We start from the raw sequence: 21,615 nt of genomic DNA, 5'->3' as shown, positions 1-21,615 counted from the left end.
ACTCTGTGGGCTCAACAAATGCTTAATGCTACCCTCTGATAAGCCTAAACTGCTCGACCACACTACCACAAAAGAGAACCTTAGGGATTATTCATTTAAGCCCTGTAATCCAATAAGGGTCATACAGACTTTCTACATAGAGTACCTCTTTTTGGTACACTACATCAAAAGTCAGCTTCCTACACCCAAGCAATACCATCCCCGGAGGAGGGTCTGCGAACCAATTTCAAACGAGAAAGTTCTGCAGGAACAAAAGGGCAAAGGTGCCCATCCCTGAGGACCCAACTGACCAGACAGTAATGCTTGATGAACGAGTGCAGGGAAGTCCACATTGCTGCCTGGTAGATATCAAGGCCTGGCACTCTGCGTGCTAACACAGTGGTGGCCACTTAAGATCTGGTGGAATGAGCCCACAAACCTTTAGGAGGTTGCTTCTTGGCCAGTGCGTAGCAGATTTTGATGCAGATGTGGAGAAGGTTCGCTTCTGTACAGCCCGACCTGTCTTTGTACAAACATACCACACAAAGAGTTAGTTGTCCACCCGGAACTCTTGTGTGCGGTCAAGAGAGAACAATGCTCTTTTGGGGTCCAGATGGTGGAGTTGCTCCACTTCCTTAGAGGGATGTGGTAAAGCATAAAAAGGTATGCAAGGTGATAGATTGGCCTACGTGAAAAGAGGTGATCTCTTTTGGTAGAAAGGAGGCCCTTGTGTGAAGCACCGGTTTGTCACAATAGACTGAGCGATAGGTGGCTTCAATTATAAGGCTTGCAGCTCACTTATTCTGTGGGCAGATGTAATTGCCACAAGAAAGGCTGTTTTCAAGGTGAGAAGTCTGAGAGGATAAAAGTGTAGACTCAAAGATTCCAACAGCAGGTATACACCGTTTTGCTGGAGGGACACCTGACTGCCAAGATGACATTACAGACTTCGGGAAGAAGGTTGAAAGCGGTCACTGTCACCAATTAATCTCCACACAAGAAAGTGGTGAGTCGAGAGGTGTGGGTTGAGAATCCTACCCAGCTGTTGTGACAGATGTTCCCGAAAGGGCAGTCTGATCGGGGGATCTATGCCTAGGCTCAGAAGTTCAGGATACCAGACTCTTCGTGCCCAGTCTGGAGCCACAAGCATTACTTGGTCCCGGTCGTTTTTGACTTCTTTAGAACTCTGGGTAGGAGTGGAATGGGTAGAAAGGCATACAGGGAGGCCAGAGTTCCACTTGAGGCGAAAAGCGTTTTCAAGCGAGTGCTGCCTTGGAAACTCCAGCACGTAAAACTAGTGACATTGCGCATTCTCAGTGGTTGTGAACATATCTAACCAAGGCTCTCCCCACTGCTGAAAGAGACCTTGCACCACCACCGGATGGACGCCATTTGTGAGCTGCTGGGCATCTTTGGCTGAGTTTTTAAGCACTGGTGTTTAGAGAACCTGCCAGATGTTGAATCAACAGAGATATGCCCTGGTATTCCAGCCATGTCAAGAGGCTTAGATAATGGCAGAGCATGATGGAACTTCTAACACACCGATTCCATTGTAGTATAGATTATGGATTTTTAAACAAAGTTAGGAGTAAACAATATACATCAAAACAACATTTGTGCATAGTGTCCCAGGTGACAAAGGGAACCTAGACCTAAGTGACCATGTGAATACTATATACAATTTTTCCACAGTTTGTACAAGTCGACCATTATAAAAATAATTCCATGTGAACAGCAGCTTTATACAATGATATGTGCTGGGAAAATGGTTCCCTTCTTTTGTTTGTCGACTGCGTTTCGAACCTCAAAACAATGTGGGGTCTCTTCAGGACTATGGATGAAGGGACATCTAAATGGGTATGAAATAAAAAGAGCATAAGGCCCATATACCGGCACAAATGAGAAAAACGGAAAATAAAGGCCGTTGGATAAAAGGTACCTGAATTTATGATTGCCCAGCCTTGTGAAAATGATGTGCCACACGTGAAGAATAGAGGAAAAGGTATTATTCACTTGAGGATAATGCGCTGTGCATAATCAAATACAAGTTTCACTGAGGTTCTTACCTCAATGTGAAGACAGGCTGTCAATCCAATGGGTTATGTATGTAGGCCAGAGGGGCTGAATTAATTTTACGCCACAGCCGTAGCGTTGTAGAATCCCTCTGTGGATTAACAGTGACAATGCACTGGGAGTTTCTCTGGAAATTCAAATAATAATGATATAGGGGTCAGTATGCTAAAATAAGAGCTGAGCGCAAGGGCTAAGCCGCCTGGATGTGCGATTTCTTACCTCGGTAGAAGATTAGAAAAGCAGGACAGCGCTCTCCGCGTGTAGATTAAAAAAAAAGCTGCGTCAGTCAGCTTGATCGGGTACGATGACAGAGATCCTCATCCAGAGAGGATTGTTATATACAAGGTTTCCCGCTCTTTTTGCCATGGGAAACCGGCAGACCAAGCTAGGGAAAACCGCTGCACCGAGCAATCCGGTTCTCCGGTTTCGTGATCGGTAAAGAGTGAAAAAAGACTTCAGTGAGAGCTGAAGAACTAAAAGGTGCGGCACAATGGTGGTGTTGCTGCGCTAATGACAGTGGTGAATTCTCTGTTAATAGGTAGAAATTAAGGCACAATATCGGTGAGGGGTACTAAATAGGGAAGAACAGGTAAAATGACATATATACTTTATATATTTACAAAAATCCGAATTTCGCCTGTATTTGTAATACGCAATCACGCATGCTGAGCACCTCACGGAGTGTGAACATTGTATGCGTGCAGACATTTCAAAGTTGTAATTCTTAGTTAGTGAACATGTATTTCAAGAGAGTAGATCTAATATATACAGTTCAAATGTCACATCAAAAATGAATTAAATAAAGCGGTTGGGTGTCAGATGACATACAGGTGTATTCAGGCCACAATTGTTATATCACGACAGTTGTTTAGCAAAGGGAAGTGGTTATTTTAGCATACTGACCCCTATATCATTATTATTTGAATATCCAGAGAAACTCCCAGTGCATTGTCACTGTTAATCCACAAAGGGATTCTACAACGCCACAGCTGTGGCATAAAATTAATTGAGCCCCCTCTGGCCTACCTACATACCCCATTGGATTGACAGCCTGCCTCACATTGAGGTAAGAACCTCGGTGAAACTTGTATTTCATTCCACACAGCGCATTGTCCTATTATCAGTAATTGCAACATTCTTCTTTGATTATTTTCTCACAAACATAGTACCCGGATGGGTCCTCATGTGAGTAAACCCTTTTCCTCTATTCTTCACGTATGGCACACCATTTTCACAAGGCTGCGCAATCATAAAATCAGGTACCTTTTAACCAACTGCTTTGTTTTCCTTTTTTCGCATTTGTGCTGGTATATGGGCCTTATGCTCGTTTTATTTCATTCCCATTTAGATATCCCTCCATCAATAGTCCTGAAGAGACCCCACATTGTTTTGAGGGTCGAAACGCCGTCGACAAACAGAAGAAGCGAACCATTTTCCCAGCACATATCACTGTATATAGCTGCCGGTCACATGGAATTATTTTTATTGTGGTCGACTTGCACAAACTGTGGAAACCTTGTATATAGTATTCACATTGTCACTTAGGTTTAAGTTCCCTTTGTCACTTGGAACACTATGCACAAATGTTGTTTTGATGTATAATGGTTACTCCTAACTTTGTTTAAAAAATCCACACAATATACTACAATGGAATCAGTGTGTTAGTAGTTCCTTCGCGCTCTGCCATTATCTAACCCTCTATATTACAATTGTGCTTATGTTTCATAACCTCATGGTATATCATTCCACAGGAACCACTGTTTTTCCTATATAACTATTACCCTGGTTCCTTAATGAGTAGGGTTCCCCTGTTTCTCTTGAAATGTCAAAAGATGCAGCGCCTTTTGACAAAGGGTTCACAACCTCACCCCACCCTATTTGTTGCAGAAGCACATGGTGGTGGTGTTGTCCGTGAACACTTGTACCAGCTTCCCTTGATTGACACATCCGTCATTACAGTGATATCAGGTTGGGAAAAGAAGAGGGTTCTGTCACTGGCCCAATCTTCATCCATTAGCCACCACCTTAAATCCTTCGCAGTCCCTACTGAGTTCTGGACCACGTCAGAGATTACCCTGATGCTACGCCCACTGGAAATTCAAGTCCCACTGCAGCCCGCATGTGCCATCTGCCATCTGCCATGTGTTACCATGTGGATGCAGGTGGTCATGAGACCCAGCAGCCTCAGAGTCATTCTCACCAAAACCAAGGATAAAGGCAGAAAAATCGGTATCATAGCCTGAATATCCTGGCCTCGTAGCTTGTGAGGATCAGCCCGAAAACTGCACCATGTCCAGAACAGCTCCAATGAATGGAGTATCTGAGAGGGAGTCGGTGTGACTTCAGCACATTGATATTGAACCCCAGCGAGTTAGAAGGTTCACCGTAGTTTGGAGGTGGGAGATGACAGAGTGGGACGAGCCCGCCTTCAACACCCAGTTGTCGAGATAGGGGAAGACTGGCACCCCTGATCTCTGTAGATGAGCTGCTACCCCCTCAATCTTCTTGGTGAAAACCCGAGGAGCACTGGTAAGGCCAAAGAGGAGTACGGTGAGCTGAAAGTGTGTGTGGCCAACCACAAACCACAGATAGCGCCGATGGGCAGACAGGACAGGAATATGAAAATAGGAGCCCTGCAAGTCCAACGCTAACATCCAGTCTCCTGGATCCAGGGCAGACAAGACCTGAGTCAACATGAGCTTTTTTAATTTCTCCTTCTTGAGGAACAGATTGAGAGTCTGGAGATCGTAGATAGGACGAAGGCGGATGTCCTTTCTGGAAACCATAAAGTAGCTGGAATAACAACAGCCTACTTCTGGCACAGGAACCATCTCTATGGCTCCCTCGGTCATTACCTCCTCGCGGAGAAGGCCAGATGATCCTCCATCAGACGGTCATGATATTGTGGCACTGGGGGAAAGATAGTCTTGAAGAGGAGAGAGTAGCCCCTTCGGACAATCTGCAGAACCCACCTGTCCGATGTTATGGACTGCCAGTGGGACCGATGATAGCAAATCCTGCTGCTAACTAGGTGCATGGTGGTAAGGGGCAGACTAGGAGGATTTTGAGGCTGTTACAGGTGGGGGACGGGGCAGACTGACCAGACTGCTGGGCACCTGACCCACGAGGTCTGTGGGTACCAGGCACTTAGCCACGCAGAAACTGGGGAGTTTGTGCGGCGCAGTGGCAGGGCAGGAAGCAGCACCGTTGAACGCCCCTTCACTAGTCGCTAAAGGCAGATTGATGTGAACGTGGGGCAGCAGAGAGGCCCAAGGATCTGGCTGTAGTACGAGAATCCTTAAAACTCTTGAGCGCTGGATTGGACTTGTTTCCAAAGAAACTGGTTCCATTGAAAGGCATGTCCATAAGGGTAGCTTGGACATCCCTTGAAAAGCAAGTCATCCTCAGCTAGACGTGTTGCTTAAGGACCTCTGTTGTGGAAACCGCTCTGCCTAGCGAGTCGGTCATGTCAAGCCTGCAACAAAGTGTGACATTTGCTGTATCTTTCCAGTCAGTGACTATCTGGTAGAGTGCAGCTTGGGCTTCCTCCGGGGCCTGTAGCAGTACTTGCACAAAGGTATCACACAAAATCTGGGATTAAAGACCCAAAAGGCATGCAGTGTTCACAGACCATAATGTCAGGCTTGCTGAAGAAAACATCTTCCCAAATGAGTCCTGCCTCTTGAATTCCCTATCCAGGGGAGCGGTAGGGAAAGTCCCTGGGGAGGTAGAGGCTTGGACCACCAAGCTCTCAGGGTAGGATGTTGCGTGAGGAGGTTTGAGTCCCCAGGAAGGGGCAGTGGCAGTGGGCAATCATCCAATTCACAGGAGCCCCTGTGTTGGGTTTGGACCAGGTACCCAGCATCATGTCAAGAGAAGGTGACATTGAATGGAAGTAAGGCTTCCGACGTGGAGACTCCTGGTTGCAGCTGCTCTGTCAAGAGATTAGTTTCGACTGCCACTGTGGGTAGCTGAAGGTCAAGGAAGAGGTGTGGCGCAGTGGACAGTGTACCAGACTCCGGACCACAGTGTTCACAGTTCGATCCTCGGCGTTGGGGGCAGGTTATCCCAGCACCATGAGACTCTGGGCAATGGCTCGCCTAATCTTCCCGACAGCCCCCAGCGCCGGGACACCTCTCCGGAGGTAGCTGTGCGCTTTACAAATGCTGGTATTATTTATTACTATTATTATCATTTATTTGTTTATTTATTTATTTGAGCACCTCAGCAGCCCTCTGCAACACCATTGTGTAAGAATCTCCCTCCTCCATAACCACAGTAAGGGGAGAAAGCAAACCATCATCTGGAGATGTATCCAGGAAGCTGGCCTCACCCAGGTCCTCACACCAGTCCAGACTCTGTTCTTCCTCATAGGACTGGCATTCTAAAGGGTCCAGTGACCCCTTCCAGTCTTTCCCAATGCCGGGCCAATAAAAATAAGTCTCTGGCTCCAATCTAGTAGGCAAGGCTCTGGCCGGTATCGAAGTAATTGTTAATGACGCCCCTCCGGCTCGGAGTGGCATGGGAATGACGTCGCTGGGGGGAGCTTCAGGACAATTGCCAGGGAAAGTCAAGATAGCACGACCGGCATCAGTCCGGATCTAGAAATGGATCCCTGGGGGCATTGCTGGTGCAAAACCAGAAGGGGCCCCTTCTGACCCTACGGGGCCCAAAGACATGTTGACAGGATTGGGATGCCCAAATAGGAGGCGCATGGCCTCATTGAACTCTTTCAATTGGGCAGGAGTCGTTCCAGGAGTCGTTCCAGTTTTCGAGCCTTCAAATGGGACAAGGAAGTCTTCGGGCTTCGCGAATGATCTGACACAATCTAAAGTGGTATCCATTCAGGTCAAGGATGCTGGAGAGGGCAGCTAGTTTTGGAAGAGGCACAGTTAAATGTAACTTAATGAGTTTGCAGTTCAACTGTGCAGTTTTTTCAAAATCACTTCAGAATACCATCCTGTACAGTACCAAGCACAACAATCTTTCTCCAAGAGGCAGCATATTCTGCAGGGAAGGTTTGGTACCAGTCAGTTATTAGAAAGGTATCAAGCCGTGACTGTATGTAAAAAAAAAAAAAGGTGAAAATACCACCAATTGTGCAGCACTTGACCGGACCACAGAGTATGACTAATCACTAATAACGTCAAGAGCAACTTGGTGTTTGGCACTAGTTCTTTATACAAATGAACCCGAAGTGGGTCTGTTGGTGAGGCAAAAAAAAGAATACTCACATTAGTAAGCGCCACAAGGTACTATGTGGCTGTAGGATAGAAGGGTGACAAGTGACCTGTTGGGGGTAACCCTTACGTTCCTTGCTTGAATTATACCCCCAAGCTGTTGGTTCTAATCATTTCTGTTTCAACTTAATCTTTGGTTAAATTGGAGAATACAAAGCAGAGGTCGCCTCACACTGAACTTTGGCCTTCTAACAAACCAGAAATAGGGGATGTACGACTGTGAGCTCATACATTGATTAATGCATGCACAATAGACAACACCACCTAATCTTCATTTTGTCATGTAACTGTTTAGTTGATTCTCCATTCTTCTGTAAGATAATGGGTCCACCATGCCATTAGGGGGGTGTGCATGCATTAATCAATGGATGAGCTCGCATTCATACTTCCTACCCTATTTCTGGGTTGTTCAAAGGTCATGCATATCTGGTGCCATCCTATAGTCACACTATTGTATTGTGAGGAATACGTTTTTAACCCCAGATGTTTTTAACCCTTGTCTACCCGACAACCGTGTCCTCTTTTCCTAACTAGAGCGTAACCAGGGAGGAGATATACGCCGATGATGATGCATGTCACGATTAATCCCGAAAGCCTGAAACCAGTCCTAGGATGCTTGTTTCCAGTCCAGGGAGGACCTGGCTTAGCAGTTCGGGCTGTTGTTTCCAGTCCAGGGAGGACCTGGCTTGGCAGTTCGGGCTGGACTGTTCCCATGGGGCACAGGGTCAAGACTGATTTGCATATGGCTGGGTTCAAACTGGAATAGCATGGTAGAGCACAAAAACGATGGATTTAGGCCCAGATCACTGTACTGGGGTGAATGTATGACATTGTTCTGCATTCTGTCCATCAACTGTTGTTTTTGCATTCTTCTATCACTCTCACGCAAATTTGGATTTCACAGAGGGTCTTCAAAAGATTTGGTTTTCAAGAGTTGCCTGTACTGAAGGTAATAAGCTTGTGCTTGCAGATAAGGGCTAAAGCTGTTCCATAATCTTGGGTCCTCAAACCCCATGGCCCTTTCTCCTCAGTTAAGTATCTTAAAGAGGGGGTTGCTTGATAAGATGGGTATAGAAAGACAGATGTGTAGCTGGACAGAAAGGGCAGGACCGAATGTAAATGTAGCCAGGACTTGTGACTTATATGCTTTGTGTATAATGCAGGAGTTTTGAACGTGATCCTGGATTCAACTAGAAGTATGTTTAGGGCAGTCCTCATTTAGTGCCATTTCGTAGCTTTAGGTACATCTTGGCTTTTACTACTCACATTGGATTGTGAATTATATTTTAAGGATTTGAGGTTACTAGAACAGATTCCACAACAAACTCCCGCCCTTCCAGGATGCCTCAGGACTACTTCAGGTAATAACATTTAAATACTTGTCACCTCAGTGATGTTTGGCTATCAAGTTAAACATGCTATCAACTTTAAACTATTATCTATTATGAGCTTTTAAAGTAAGTAATGTATAGCTCTTGAATCTCTTAAACGATTTTAGAATTGATGCAACAATGTAATTTACAAGAGTCACCAAAATAAAAACATGTTTTCATGCGTTCAAACATTGGCTGCTTCTACATTAGCAACATATATATATGATTTATGACTATGAGGTATAAATATGTTAATTACTATAGTTAAAAAATAGACTAAACTGAAAGCTGTAGTCATTAAATTTCCTGGATTAAGTCCGACACTCACCTTGTTAAGAGTACGAACAGCAGCATATCTCAGAGCAGGCTTGGGTGAACTACAGAAAAGCTGCAAAACTAAACAGGATCATAAGAAGAGTAACATTTAGAAAAAATTTACAGGCACTGAGCATCACATATTCATCTCTCCCTATGCAGAAACCCCATTTTGCCATTTGATTTTGTGGGAGGCATAACAAAATCTAAGTTTCCCCAAGTCACATCCAATGTTCAAACACCCAGAGCGGCAGACATTTTTTTTTTGTTTTATTCGATATAAAATATTGCCAGAGGGTATTGCAAAGGTCATGATCCGGAGTCAAATGTGAAAAATAGTCTACATACACCACATGTAGTTTGAGTTACCAATTTGCTCATCTTATACCTTGACTTTGCAAATCACAGGTCATTGGGGAGGGATCTCTAACCATCTAGTAACAGAATGGTCTTTCTCCATGCACCTTTGATAAATCTTACCACTATTTATATATTTGCAGTGGTCACAGTGTCATGGTTTACACCTCAAAGTAAGCCGTACACCAAGTAATATATTTTGCAAGTTACTCCTGGCTCTCTGTCTGGTTTAAAGTTCAATAGAGCAATATGAAGACACAATGTATGTTAATTCTCAATTAGGCAGGGACTGAAAGCAATGAAGAAACTGTTAGGCCTTGTCATGACATCAAGATGAGAATTACAGAAGAACAACTACATGGTATTTAATGAAACATCTGGTTTGCCCTTGCTGATAATAACTGAATAGGTAATGGTTTAATTTGCATTGATGTGGCCACAATTTCTCATTTTTATTTCACTGAGAGCAGAGGAGTTAGTGGTATTGAACAGGCTGGACAAGTATGACACATAATGTTAAGTGACAGGACACCCTATACAACAGACTCAATTCCTGAGAGTTGTGTACATTATAGTATTGGTTTTGCAGCCAAGACTAGCACCCAAAAGATGCATCACACAATCAAAAACTGGTCTAAACTTTGATGTTCATTACGCTGTTACCTTCCACAGCTTTCCTGTCCCCCTTAAATAAATCCCATCAATCCCTTAGAAACAGTGCCCTTGTACTATTCTTTTCTTGCTTGTTGCAATCTTCAATGACTCTAGATAAATGTTTCCTTCTGGTGCAGTCAGGTGGGCAGTTACAACATACACACTCTGCACTAGCAGCTAATATCCTTTTAGACGGTTGGACTCTTCTGTACCTCTTCTGTTAAATGACCAAGAACAGGTAACCCTGCAGAGCCTAAAGCTACGAGAGAGCTCAGGACTTTGACTGTCACACAAAAGAGGAACAGGGCAGAACTGGCAGAAGATTCTAATTGTTGTGCATCTTGAAACATTAGACAGACGTTAATAGGACGGCCAGTCTTTATTTTGGGACCTTGAACAAGCATTTAATCTAGGTTTCTCCTTTATCTCAAACATTGTTTTTTTGCTAAATGTAAAGTTAGCATCCATTCTTCACTTGAATGTTTCAACTCATTCATAAGAGGTGGTATGAATGCACGCCTTGTGTCACAGATATCTAACGAATAAGAGTTCCTTCAGCAAAACAAAAGGCCTTAGTGGCCGACTGCTTTCTGTCTCAATCATTTGTTATCTCATCCATGAGGAAATGGGTAACTACTGCCTCCTCTCAGTTGTTTGCAACCAATGATGAGATCAAAGGAGGAGAAACTTCTCTGCTGTCTAACTGGACAACAGGGAGGAGGTCCCAACTATGCATATTATTTTGAGAGAGATAAAGGTCCAATGCACACCACTTTTGAACCATTCCGATTCTGCAGATGTCAAAGCCATGACTAGGCAACATTACCCATTTCATGCACTTACCTGAAACAGCAGGTGCAAGCTCTCGGGCTGTACAGTTGGGAAGGTGGATGATTGCGGAGGCAGCTTCATAAATAACCATTTCGTGTTTGTTACGGAGGCAGCTCTCAATGAAATCAAATAAGGGACTCTCATGTCTGTCAAAATTAAAGTTTTAATGATTAAATAAACATGTGTTTACAGTATAATAACAGGTATTACAGTGACAAACATTGGAAGGAACGCAACACCCAAGGAAGCAATGGATTCCCGTACTCCCTCACCTGTGGGGCAATATCATTTTATGTATGGTGTCTACCAGTGCACACACTGCTTAAACAAAATTAATACAATTGCTAGGAAATTAAATGGTTAGCCTTAACCCCAATTCTCACACCACAGAACATTAATGGCACCCCATTGTAGCAGCATCACCACCCTAGCCATCCTCTTCTCGACGGTCCCTGTAGAACAATTGGGCACGGTGTGTTATGATTGGGAGGGAGGAGGCAAATTAGAGCCATGCTGTCACCACTGCGTTACAGAAAAGGAATTCTTGTGATTCAAAGACACCACCAAAGGCTACTCAATTTCATAAGTGAAAAATCAAACTAAAAACGTTGCTACCAATGCTTTATGACCTCAACCATCAACCATCAACAACTAATATCATACCCAGCAACTAGTGATTGTGTTAAAGATCGCGCAGATTAAGGAATGTTTTAAGGCGCTCAGACTCTTTCCACCACAATGCTGCCACAGTACAAACTGCAGGTGTATTTTTAAAGTAAAGAAAGAGAAAGAAAGGGATGTAAAGGAAGGCTGTGCACAACTGTTCACCTTGTGAGTAAGAGTTAATTGGTACACATAAAGAGAACCAACAGGTGCTACATACCCAGACTTCTTTCTGCAGTCACTCTCCTTCCTGGGAAGAAATAAGCATTTCAAGGATATGAGTTGCTGTGCAGCTGGACTGCCCTCCCCACACTGGACCCTAGCAAATCATTGAGCTGCTTATAGGATCATCATCATCAACATACTGGACTGCTCCGCATCACCCCAAAACTGGGCCCTAACAAATGAATGCACAGCTGTGCTGATTGTTGCCTTCTAGCTTTACTGCCCTCCTCATGCTGGACTCTAGCAAATCAAGGCGCTACTCTGCTGATCAACATATTAAAGCCTTCACCAGGGTGTGCCCAACACGGGTGGGAGGGAGGGACTATAATGAGCTTACCCATGTCTGTTTAAACAAAAAACATGCGGTTGGATGTCTTACACTTGGATGTCTTACACTCCCTCCAACCTTAAAGTGATTTTGTGCAAACTGACAGCTTTCAAGACATAAAAGCTGATGAAGGAAGATTAAATTTGAAAACAATAGGACAAGGCTGGCTCATGCTACAGTTTGAAGCATTTCTGGGAGGGCTAATGCCGGGAAGAGTGCAGAATGGTGTGTGGGGTTTGTGTGTGCTTGTGTACCCCTTTGTGATATTACCTATTGATTCTTACAGTAACCTGCAAAATGGATGGTGAAAGCATATCTCCCACTCAAATTTGCGTGAATGATGAATATTATGTAGCCATAACACTAGGATAGACAACACACCAGGCTCTCTAGAGCCCAATTTCACATCTACGGCCATACCATAAACTTTCACTCCACTAGAATCCCTTGTGAATGAATTTCTGAAATGCATTTTCACCAGCTGCCTGGGCATTCCCCACTCTTCATGTACAATTATACTATTTACACATCTCATGTCTACCAGGTCTCAGTCTAATCCCATGTACCCTGGTTTTAGAAACAGAATGGTAATACAGAACATACCCTCTTTAGCCACCTCACTGGCAGGTTAGATTGACCAGCAGGCAGGCCCACCAATCCCATCATGTTAAGGAACCATAGGATCTTAAACAGATGCATAAACCTCTGCTGTCACACACTTGAAATCTCCACTACATAACTGACAACTTGCATTTTGATTATTCAAAACATTTTATAGATTTTTCATGAAAATGGCAATTCAGAGGATGGTGGTGTGTGGTGAAACAAAAAAAATCGGAGAAAAAAATATTCAGGAAAGAAGCAGCAGTTAGAAGAGAAGTAAATGGATAGCAGAGGATAAAAAACTAAAAGACAGCAAAAAATATTGCTGGAACTAAGATGCTCACCCGCCCTCTGACTCTTCCAAAAGACGGTTGGCTATGCGGATCAGCATGCAGTACGCAAATGGAGACTTCAAGCCAGACTTGGTGAATTTATTCAGCATCTTCGTAACAGCAAGACGGTCATTCTTTCGCAGGTAGTAGAGGAGGCCCAATGCATGGTACTGTCCAAAGAAATGAAGGGACAGAGGTGTGTTCCACTACACGTCATAAGCTCAGAGCTTCTCTAGTGTTTCTGTCTATCAGAAACATACCCCCACATTTATTATTATTTACAACCTTTAAATCAACGGTACTACTTGAAAACATCATCTAGAGCAAGAGTAATAACCCCCTCGTCCCACACCCACTTAAATGTTTTAATTTGTAGCTCTTTCTCCCCCCGCATTCCCCAGAAGCAAACTGGTCTTGCAAAAAATGTTAGTAAAAAAATGACAATTTCAGCAACAAAAGAGGTTTATATTCCACTTTATAAGCATAGGTTCAACGTTTCCACAAGCTCTCGTCTGAGGTCAAACAATTTGTTTAGGAAACACGCCCACTTCTGAGGTGCCAGCATAATGGAAAGGTGATTATCCCAAAGGAATGGCCATTACCAACTTGGTAGCATTTTACAAAAATTATTTACACAAAATAGCAGGACGCAGTCGCTTCAATTAGGAGGAGGACATCGTTCTTTGGATATTGGGATGATTAACAAGCATGACCAAATTCAGTATGTAAAGTGCTTCTTCATTGAGTGGTAATATTGTATTTGTGTTAATACGGATTTGCGAGTTAGTCAATAAAAGATTAAGTCACATGCATTAGATGGTTGGCAGAGTGAGTGCATGGATGAATTAATTAATGGGTAACTAAATGAATCGATGGATAAATGTTTAAGAAAATCAATTTGTACGAATAGGTGAGTAAATACAGGACTGGATAGCTAGATGACTGCATGGGTGTGCATGTGAGTAGCTATGTAGAAATAAAGTGGTAGGATAAGTGATTGCAGAGACGGCCGAATTCAGGATCCTGGGTGTAGCTGTTGGCGGCACACAGCTGCTCGACTCTTACCAAGACTAGGATTCTAGTTACAGGATTCCACATCTGCGGATGTGCGACCAATAGTCTATTATCTACTAGCTTACATAAAATAATTGCCAAGTGTTCTATGGTTGAACTGCACATGGTAGCACTTACGGAACATGCAGGTCACACATTGTCGCCCCAACGACAACAGATGAACATGGAAAGAGGCCGAATATGCTCTTAATTATTTTTTAAAGCACTGTTAAACACAATGAGTCCCCAAAGATAACTAATAGCATCTTTGATTTTTTAAATTCAGGGTTCCTGTCTTTTAATAACACCCATTCAATGGTCCTAGCCAGTGCCTCTTTTAAAATGTACACTAACTTGGATGCTATTTTTAGTTTAAAGCCCCATTTCATTAAGAGGTAAAACAATGCCTGCACAGGACAACCCATCACCCACTGAAGAGAAAGTGGAAGAAAATTGTACTCAGACTTTAGAGCCACTACGCACACAGAGCCAAGTTAGAACTGAGCTCGGAAATAAAAGCGCTCATCATGTCTAAATGCAGCCAGGATCACGTACAAAAAACTGCCTTTTAATAAGGTACATTCTTAAATACATATATCGTATGTACTTTAGTTATGGTGTAAACAACTCCACAGAGTGCTGCTGTGAAAATAGAGAATTGTGTGAACGGGCATGGAGTGTTTTTCTTCCTTTCGCACATATCTGTGGGGTTGATGTATTTTTCATCTTCCGTTCTATAATAGCCATAACAAGCATTTACAATGCAACGGTTTCGCCTTTGAAAAAGTTAGAGCTATTGTGACAACATTTTTATTTATGTGTTGGTTTTGAAAACAGATAAATAAATGGCAGTGTCATTTACAATGCCAATAGCTTTTTTATTATTATTTTTTTAATTTTATTTATTCCTTGCGATGCATACAACATACTTACAGATGGACACGTAGTCCCGAAAACCAGTGTGATATGCAGAGTTCCATTACACCGTTAAGTATACACAGCCACTTAGCCCACAACCCGGAGGGCGGGCGGCCTTCAGTACACGAATTCCATGAATGGATTAAAGAATTTGCTAGCGTCCAGGATCTACAGTATTAAAACATCGCTTTTTTTTCCCAATAAAAAGGAACCAACCAAGAAAAAGGTAAAACAAAAGGAACCCCAACTGCTACTGTACCAGAGGTGTGTACTCTACACTCGCAATCACGCTACCGTGTGTAACTTATCGTGACATAGTCCTAATCAGACCCAGCCAGACTAGCGACATCCTAGCCCACTAGTGACCTTAGGGCGCTTCACCACTAATGTACCCGACTGTACGACCACTCATTCTAGCATTTCACTTTCCTCTGCTTCCCCTGTGGTGCTACCTCGCCTGTCCTCCCCGTTACTAGCTGCCTCTGCTGTGCTCAACCTCCTATAGTCGAAGAATAATCCCCAGAATTGGGTCTACTCTTGGGGGGAAGAAGTTCACTGTAGTTTTCTGACTGCGTGCAATAGTGTGTCAAATCATTCATCCATTGCGCGGTCGTGGGTAGTGGGCCTCTCATCCAGCACATTGCTAACCTCCTTTTCGCCATCAGCAACCCCATGTCAACAATCCTGCGCTGCGCCCTAGGCAATGTCTTGGAGTAACCTAGCAACGCAAGCGTCGGGGATGGAGCAATCTCTTCTTGGAGCATATTACCTAATTCCTGAAACACTGCCCCCCAGAAGTGTTGCACCCCCGGGCACTCCCACGCCAAGTGTATGAACCCTGCTTCTGGTGCATTGCATCTGTCACAGGTCGCGCTATCTCGTAAGCCGAAACGCTGCAGTCTTGCTGGGGTGTGATAAACTTACAATGCCAATAGCTTAATCTCTCGCAAATGCCACACACAAACACAGACCCACACAGAGTCCCACACACATACATACCTACCTACAGAGCCACACACAGAGCTACACACACAGAGCCACATACACAGACACACACACACACACAGCTACAGACGCACACAGCTACAGACGCACACAGCCACACACACACACTCCATCCACCCACCCACCCACTAAGTCCATCCACCCAGCCACCACTCAACTCCATTCATCCACTGACTCAATCCACCCAACCACACCTTGTCAGGGGTAGTAAGCACTATATAAATACAGTTACAAACCAATATATAAAACGAACTTGTGCAAGTACATGACACCTTAATGAATCACAATCACTTGCTCTGTCTTGATCCAGGCGTAAATGCAACTTAAACAAGATAAAAGCTTTGTAAATTAACCCCATTGTAACCATCGATTTGCAAGTCTTTCCCTTTCTCATTGCTCTTACTGCCAACTTTACAATGATCCTCAATCAGAAAAGAGAAGTATATAATTGAATGGCACAAAACAGACAACTGCGAACTATATAATATTTCACAACAGACAGTTGAGATAATGGCATGGGAAGATGTTTTTACGTTAGCAGTTATGTACACAAAAGTGCTACAGATACCAAAGAAAATTGGCACATTTTGTAAACTGATACCTCATGCTGTAGGCTCCAGCTCCCAACTCTTGACCAATCCCGGAGAGGCTGGCATCGCAGTCCTGTACCAATCCTGACACGATGACTTCATCTGCAAGCGCAGGTTTGAGACCCAAGGCCATTTTAATTCACTAGTTCTGTCCAGCAGCCCCAAAAGTAAACCCCTGAAAAGGCCGGCGTCATCTGCCCTGCAGGCTCGGAGCCTGGGAACGGAGCAGCAAGCGGGATTCCTCGCCGGATAACGTCTGAGCGTCCCGGTCTCAGGCGGCCCGTCTGCGGTTCCCGGAGGCCCTGGAAGTGTCCGGCAGTTACAGCGGTGCAAGCGGGATGGGGCCTGGGAGGAGGCCACCAGGAGGCGGGCAGGGCCCCAAGTCCACAGGGACCGGGGATAGTGTCCCCGTCCAGCGGATGGCGCGGGTTCCCAAACACTCACCAAACACATACATACCCCAAGCCTCACAAACACCATACATCTGCACATGCACACAAACACACGCTCACTCACAAACTTGCACACAAACACACCAGCAATACTTTCACACCGAAACAGGCACTCAATTGTCCACACACAATCCAAGAAACAACGTTGTTGTTGCACACCCAGGTGCATGCTCTACAATTCGTCGGTCGCACACCAAACTGGACAGGAAGTACACTGCACACGTACACACAGATCACACACATGCACATAACACGGTGTCAGATAAAAAAAATGCACTGCAGGCACATGCATCCTCACACAACACACAGCGCACACACATGCGCACAGATAGAAAACAGCCTACCACCCACCAAACAAGGCCACACACGTGCATGCATGCGCACACGTACACGTACACAAAATCACCTCACGCCCACCACCACCACCCCCACCGCTTCCACACACACACACACACACACACCAAAAACCAATAACCTCAGGAGTATTGTCCTATTCTGACCTCAGTGAGGGGTGGGAGAAAAGTCCATTCCGAAGAGCGGTCCTTCGTGGAAGGAAAGTATTCCAGGCTTTGTTGACATCAAACCTGTCTAAGCAAGGGCAAGGGGCTGGGCGTCGCGCTTCCGGTCGGGTCAGGCTAACCCCTCGTGCATGGGCAGCTCCAACCAGGAGTGAGTTGATTGGCAGGTCCACGCTATTTTTCCGATCCTTTGGAAAAGCGTCCATGTCTTTTCATATCTGACTGAGCCCCCAACAAATGACATTTAATATCTCACTCTGAGGGACTAGAAAATCCGAATTAGAATGTCTCACCCGGAACCGCGTGAACCTATCGTTTTATCTCTCACGATAACACACTGGAAAACCTGACTCTTTGCATTGAGTTATTATCCCCTGTAAACGCTGACGTTTTACATCCAACTCCGAGGTGTTTGAATCACTAAAGTATGCCTTGTTGTACATCTGACATCGAAAACCCGAGAAAGTTGCCAATAACGCTTTAAAATTCTCAACATCTGTACTTTCAAATCTCACCGTGACCACTGGTGAAGCTGACATTTATTTTAATTGTGAAACGCAGGGAAAGGTGAAGTTTAACATCTCAAATCGAGCACCGGAAACGCTGACGCTTTGCATCCCCCCTGCAGAACGTCGGGAAGGCCCGCGAGCTCTGGCATCTGTCAGCCGCTGGAAAAGCAAGCATTAGTTTGACATCTCTCGGAGGAGACATACTGCGAATGCTGGCCTCCCCTGCTGCATCTCACGCTGGTCACGTGAAAAGGGTGGGCCCCACTTCAGGCTGACCTGGGTACCCGGCCTACCCCGTGCCTGCAGAGGCTGCGATCATTCAGGTTTCAATAAAGATGCGTTTAATGCTTCCCTGGTGACAGGGGACACTGATCGCACGTCGCATTGCTTTACTTAAAAAAATTCCATAATAGCAGCGTGCGAGCCAGGGGAAGGCAGTTATCTGCAGTGCTTAGAAACTATGGAGGAGCGGCGCTAGAAAATATATTTTTAAACACAGCTATACAAACTCCTTTGGCGGGGGAATTAGGAGGTCGAGGGCTGGATCCCTCTGTGCCAGCAAAAACTGCAGGAGCCTAAATGACGCCCCTGGCCAGAGGTCACTCCGGGTCGGGGGTGGAATACGAGCCGCAAGAAACGGTCATCACGATGTCAAGGCACTTTGTACTCCTTGTAAGACACAGAAAACAGACGCGCGAGGGGCCCCGGGGAGCCATAATGCAGAACAAGCAGGAGCTCGCCGGATCATAGGAGCCCTGTACACACGCTGCCAGACAGAGCGCTAGTGCCAGCGTGTGTTAAGAGCCATCGGAGCAGCGGGGAGGGCTGTGAGATACAGTCCCCATCACAGCCAAGTGTGTGTGCCACAGTGAACTCTCCTTGCAGAGGGAGGGTGTCCCTGAACACCACCATGTTTCTCTGAGGCGATACAGAAATGCCTCGGAGAAACGTAGCCTCATTTTGGGATTCGGGGACGTGTTTTTCTTTCTCTCCTCTTCCCATTGGCTGGAAGGTAAAATTCCAGCCAATGGGATGACGAGAGAAAGAAAAGAGGAAGAAAGTAAAAACCACCCCCCCGAATCAGTCTTAAACGGAGTGATGCCCCTCGCCTCCAATGGCTGGCCTCCGTTTAGGAAGCCAGCCAATGGAGAAGAGGGGCGGGTTCAAGCCCCCATACTGAAAAACAAAATTGCTCGCCAGCGAGACTGCGCAAGCTCAGCCTACGCAGGCCGAGACCTAAAAAGGATACATTCTGTTTAAGTGTGGGAAGCAATATTCTCCAAATCTTCTAAAGAATGTCTCAAAGGGACAAGGGAGTTCAAGATACATACTTTAAGTATGTATTAGTAGCTGTTTAGCAATAAATAGGTAAACAAATGACCTGACACAATACAGTTCACCTTCGCAGTGCCAGGCCTGTCATGTACACCACAGAAATACACTGAGCATCCACAAATAGTGACTGTTTAACCAGTTTGTTTGGCAGGAATGTCATTTTAAAGACACTATACAATATAGCCAGCTCTTTCCATAAACCTAACAGTAGCAGCTCATCCGTAAGGTGGAGAGTCCTCACCCCCCACCGTTTTATAAACATGAACAATGTCTGTTAGGCTGAGCAAAGGTCAGTCTGACAAATACTTTCCATGTTAAGGTCAGGCTGTCAGGCGCTGTACATAAGCTAAATGGGCAGGCGCCTGGCTGCCTGATATGATAATAATAATAATAATAATTCTTTATTGCTCAGTTAATTAAAAAACATTGCAATCAGCATATATACATATAAACAACTTAAAATATTATTTATCTGGTACCACCTTTTTAGCAATCAATTTAGTTAAAATTTGTTTTAAAATATTCAAAACATTTCGTAAGACTAAAAGGTATGGATGGCATGTCATTAGTGCTTTTCATAAGCTAAAAGATGAAGCGTTATGTGGACCTAAAAAGTCTATGTTCAGATCCATACAACTGCGGGTTCTTGGAGCAGTTTTGTGCAGCACCAGCAAGTGGACATGACAGATTAAAAGGAAGAGCGTTGGTTGTGAGCGGCTTCTACAGTTTCTTGACATTATGGCCAGTCCGTAGTAACAACAGTGTTCTGGCTTGTTTAACAAACATTTGCAATGCAATAGGTCTCGCCTTTATGAGAGTTTGAGCTATTAGCATTGTGACAGTGCCTTTCATTTATGTGTTTCGAAAACCTATAAGCGGTGCGTAAACACACACTTTGCACTTGTAGTCTTTGCTTACGAGAAGCAAGGCTGCCAGTAAAAGAGGCCCAGTAACTGCCAGCCTTGCTTCTCGAAAGCAACGACTATAAGTACAAAGTGGGTGCATGTTTTCAAAACATAAATAAAAGGCATTGTCATTTACAATGCCAATAGCTCGAACTTTCGTGAAGGCGAGACCTATTGCATTGCAAATGCTTGTTTTCTACTTTTTCTCATCACTGGCTAAGCTTATGGGGCAGACTTTAATGTGATAAATAGCATTTGTGCATGCAGCACGTCAAAAGCTTTTTAGAATGACTATGTTTATATGAGTCGGCAAACTATTTTCTTTGCCAAGGTTTCTTGTGCTAGTGATATATGGCAGCCATGTGTAAAGTGCTGGGACAGTATAGAAATGAGCCTGTAACATTCCTGAGAGGAACAACAGAGTATACACTCTAAACACAGAGTTATCCACACTAAAATGTTGACAACCTTTGTAAGTTTCAAAATAAAGAATTCCAACATCTCTCCACAAAAAATCAGGCGTGTGCAACGTTCTTTTTACATGAGTGAATATTTGGTGTAAACCCCAAATACTGAGTTACCTGTATGTCAGCTAATCTCTGTTAACTGTGAAATTAGATAACTTCATCGGCAGCATGCTCTGTGGTATCACGTGAATTGAGAAACTATATGAATACCTTGTGCTGCTAACCTGCAGTTCTCTAGCAAGCAAGTGGAAACGCAAAATTCGCGTAAGAATGTAGCATGTCATATGTTTGCTAACATCTACAGCACAGAAAAGGTATGGTTTAGCATCATGCAGATACAGCTCATGGTAAATATGTGCGATTTAGGCCAACAGGTGCAGCAAAGGTCAGGCAGGGAAAGCTTCCAACACAAACAGATGACGCTAGCTGGGCTGCTTGTCACGGCGATCAACAAGTACAGCTGTCAGTAGACAAGCCTGGATACAAAAGATGTCAAAGAAATGATGGGGGTGGCTCAGGCTGTGACTAACGGCAAGGAACATCAGAGCATAGTGAAAGACACATGCAGGTTGACAACATCTGAAAACACGAGAGAGAGAAGAGAGTGCGTGAGTGAGAGATTTTGTTGCAGGAAGAGTCCATGTTATTTGCCACATATTTACATAGCCGAAGATTCTTGTTGCCGGTCCAGGGAGGACCTGGCAGTTTGGGCTGGAACTGTTCCCAAGGGGGCAGCAGGGTGAAGATTGATTTGCATATGGATGGGACTACATTGGAATGGCATAGTGAGCAAATAAAATATGGATTTAGGCCCAGATCTCTGAGCTTGGGGTGAGTGTTTGACATTGTTCAGCATTTGCTACATCAACTTTTATTTTTGCAGATGCAGG

At 44.5% G+C, this 21,615-nt stretch overlaps 1 protein-coding gene across 2 annotated transcripts in view; it reads right to left on the bottom strand.

Moving 5' to 3' along the window:
- The window catches only part of COPG2 (coat protein complex I subunit gamma 2), a 408,642-nt gene that overhangs the window by 244,581 nt on the left and 142,446 nt on the right, over positions 1-21,615 (bottom strand). The window contains exons 9-12 of one of the 2 annotated variants that reach the window (XM_078677502.1): positions 12,986-13,143; positions 11,706-11,735; positions 10,835-10,968; positions 8,994-9,061 (exon numbers count right to left, since the gene is read on the bottom strand). In XM_078677502.1, coding sequence (XP_078533628.1) covers positions 8,994-9,061; positions 10,835-10,968; positions 11,706-11,735; positions 12,986-13,143 — 390 coding nt within the window. The remainder of the gene's footprint in view (positions 1-8,993; positions 9,062-10,834; positions 10,969-11,705; positions 11,736-12,985; positions 13,144-21,615) is intronic. The other variant, XM_078677504.1, reaches the window with a different exon arrangement.

The sequence above is a fragment of the Lissotriton helveticus genome, chromosome 1_1, assembly GCF_964261635.1.
Source record: "Lissotriton helveticus chromosome 1_1, aLisHel1.1, whole genome shotgun sequence".
NCBI classification, from domain to species: Eukaryota; Metazoa; Chordata; class Amphibia; order Caudata; family Salamandridae; genus Lissotriton; species Lissotriton helveticus.
Note: the sequence above shows the minus strand (reverse complement) of the source record. Positions and strands in the feature narration are given on the sequence as shown.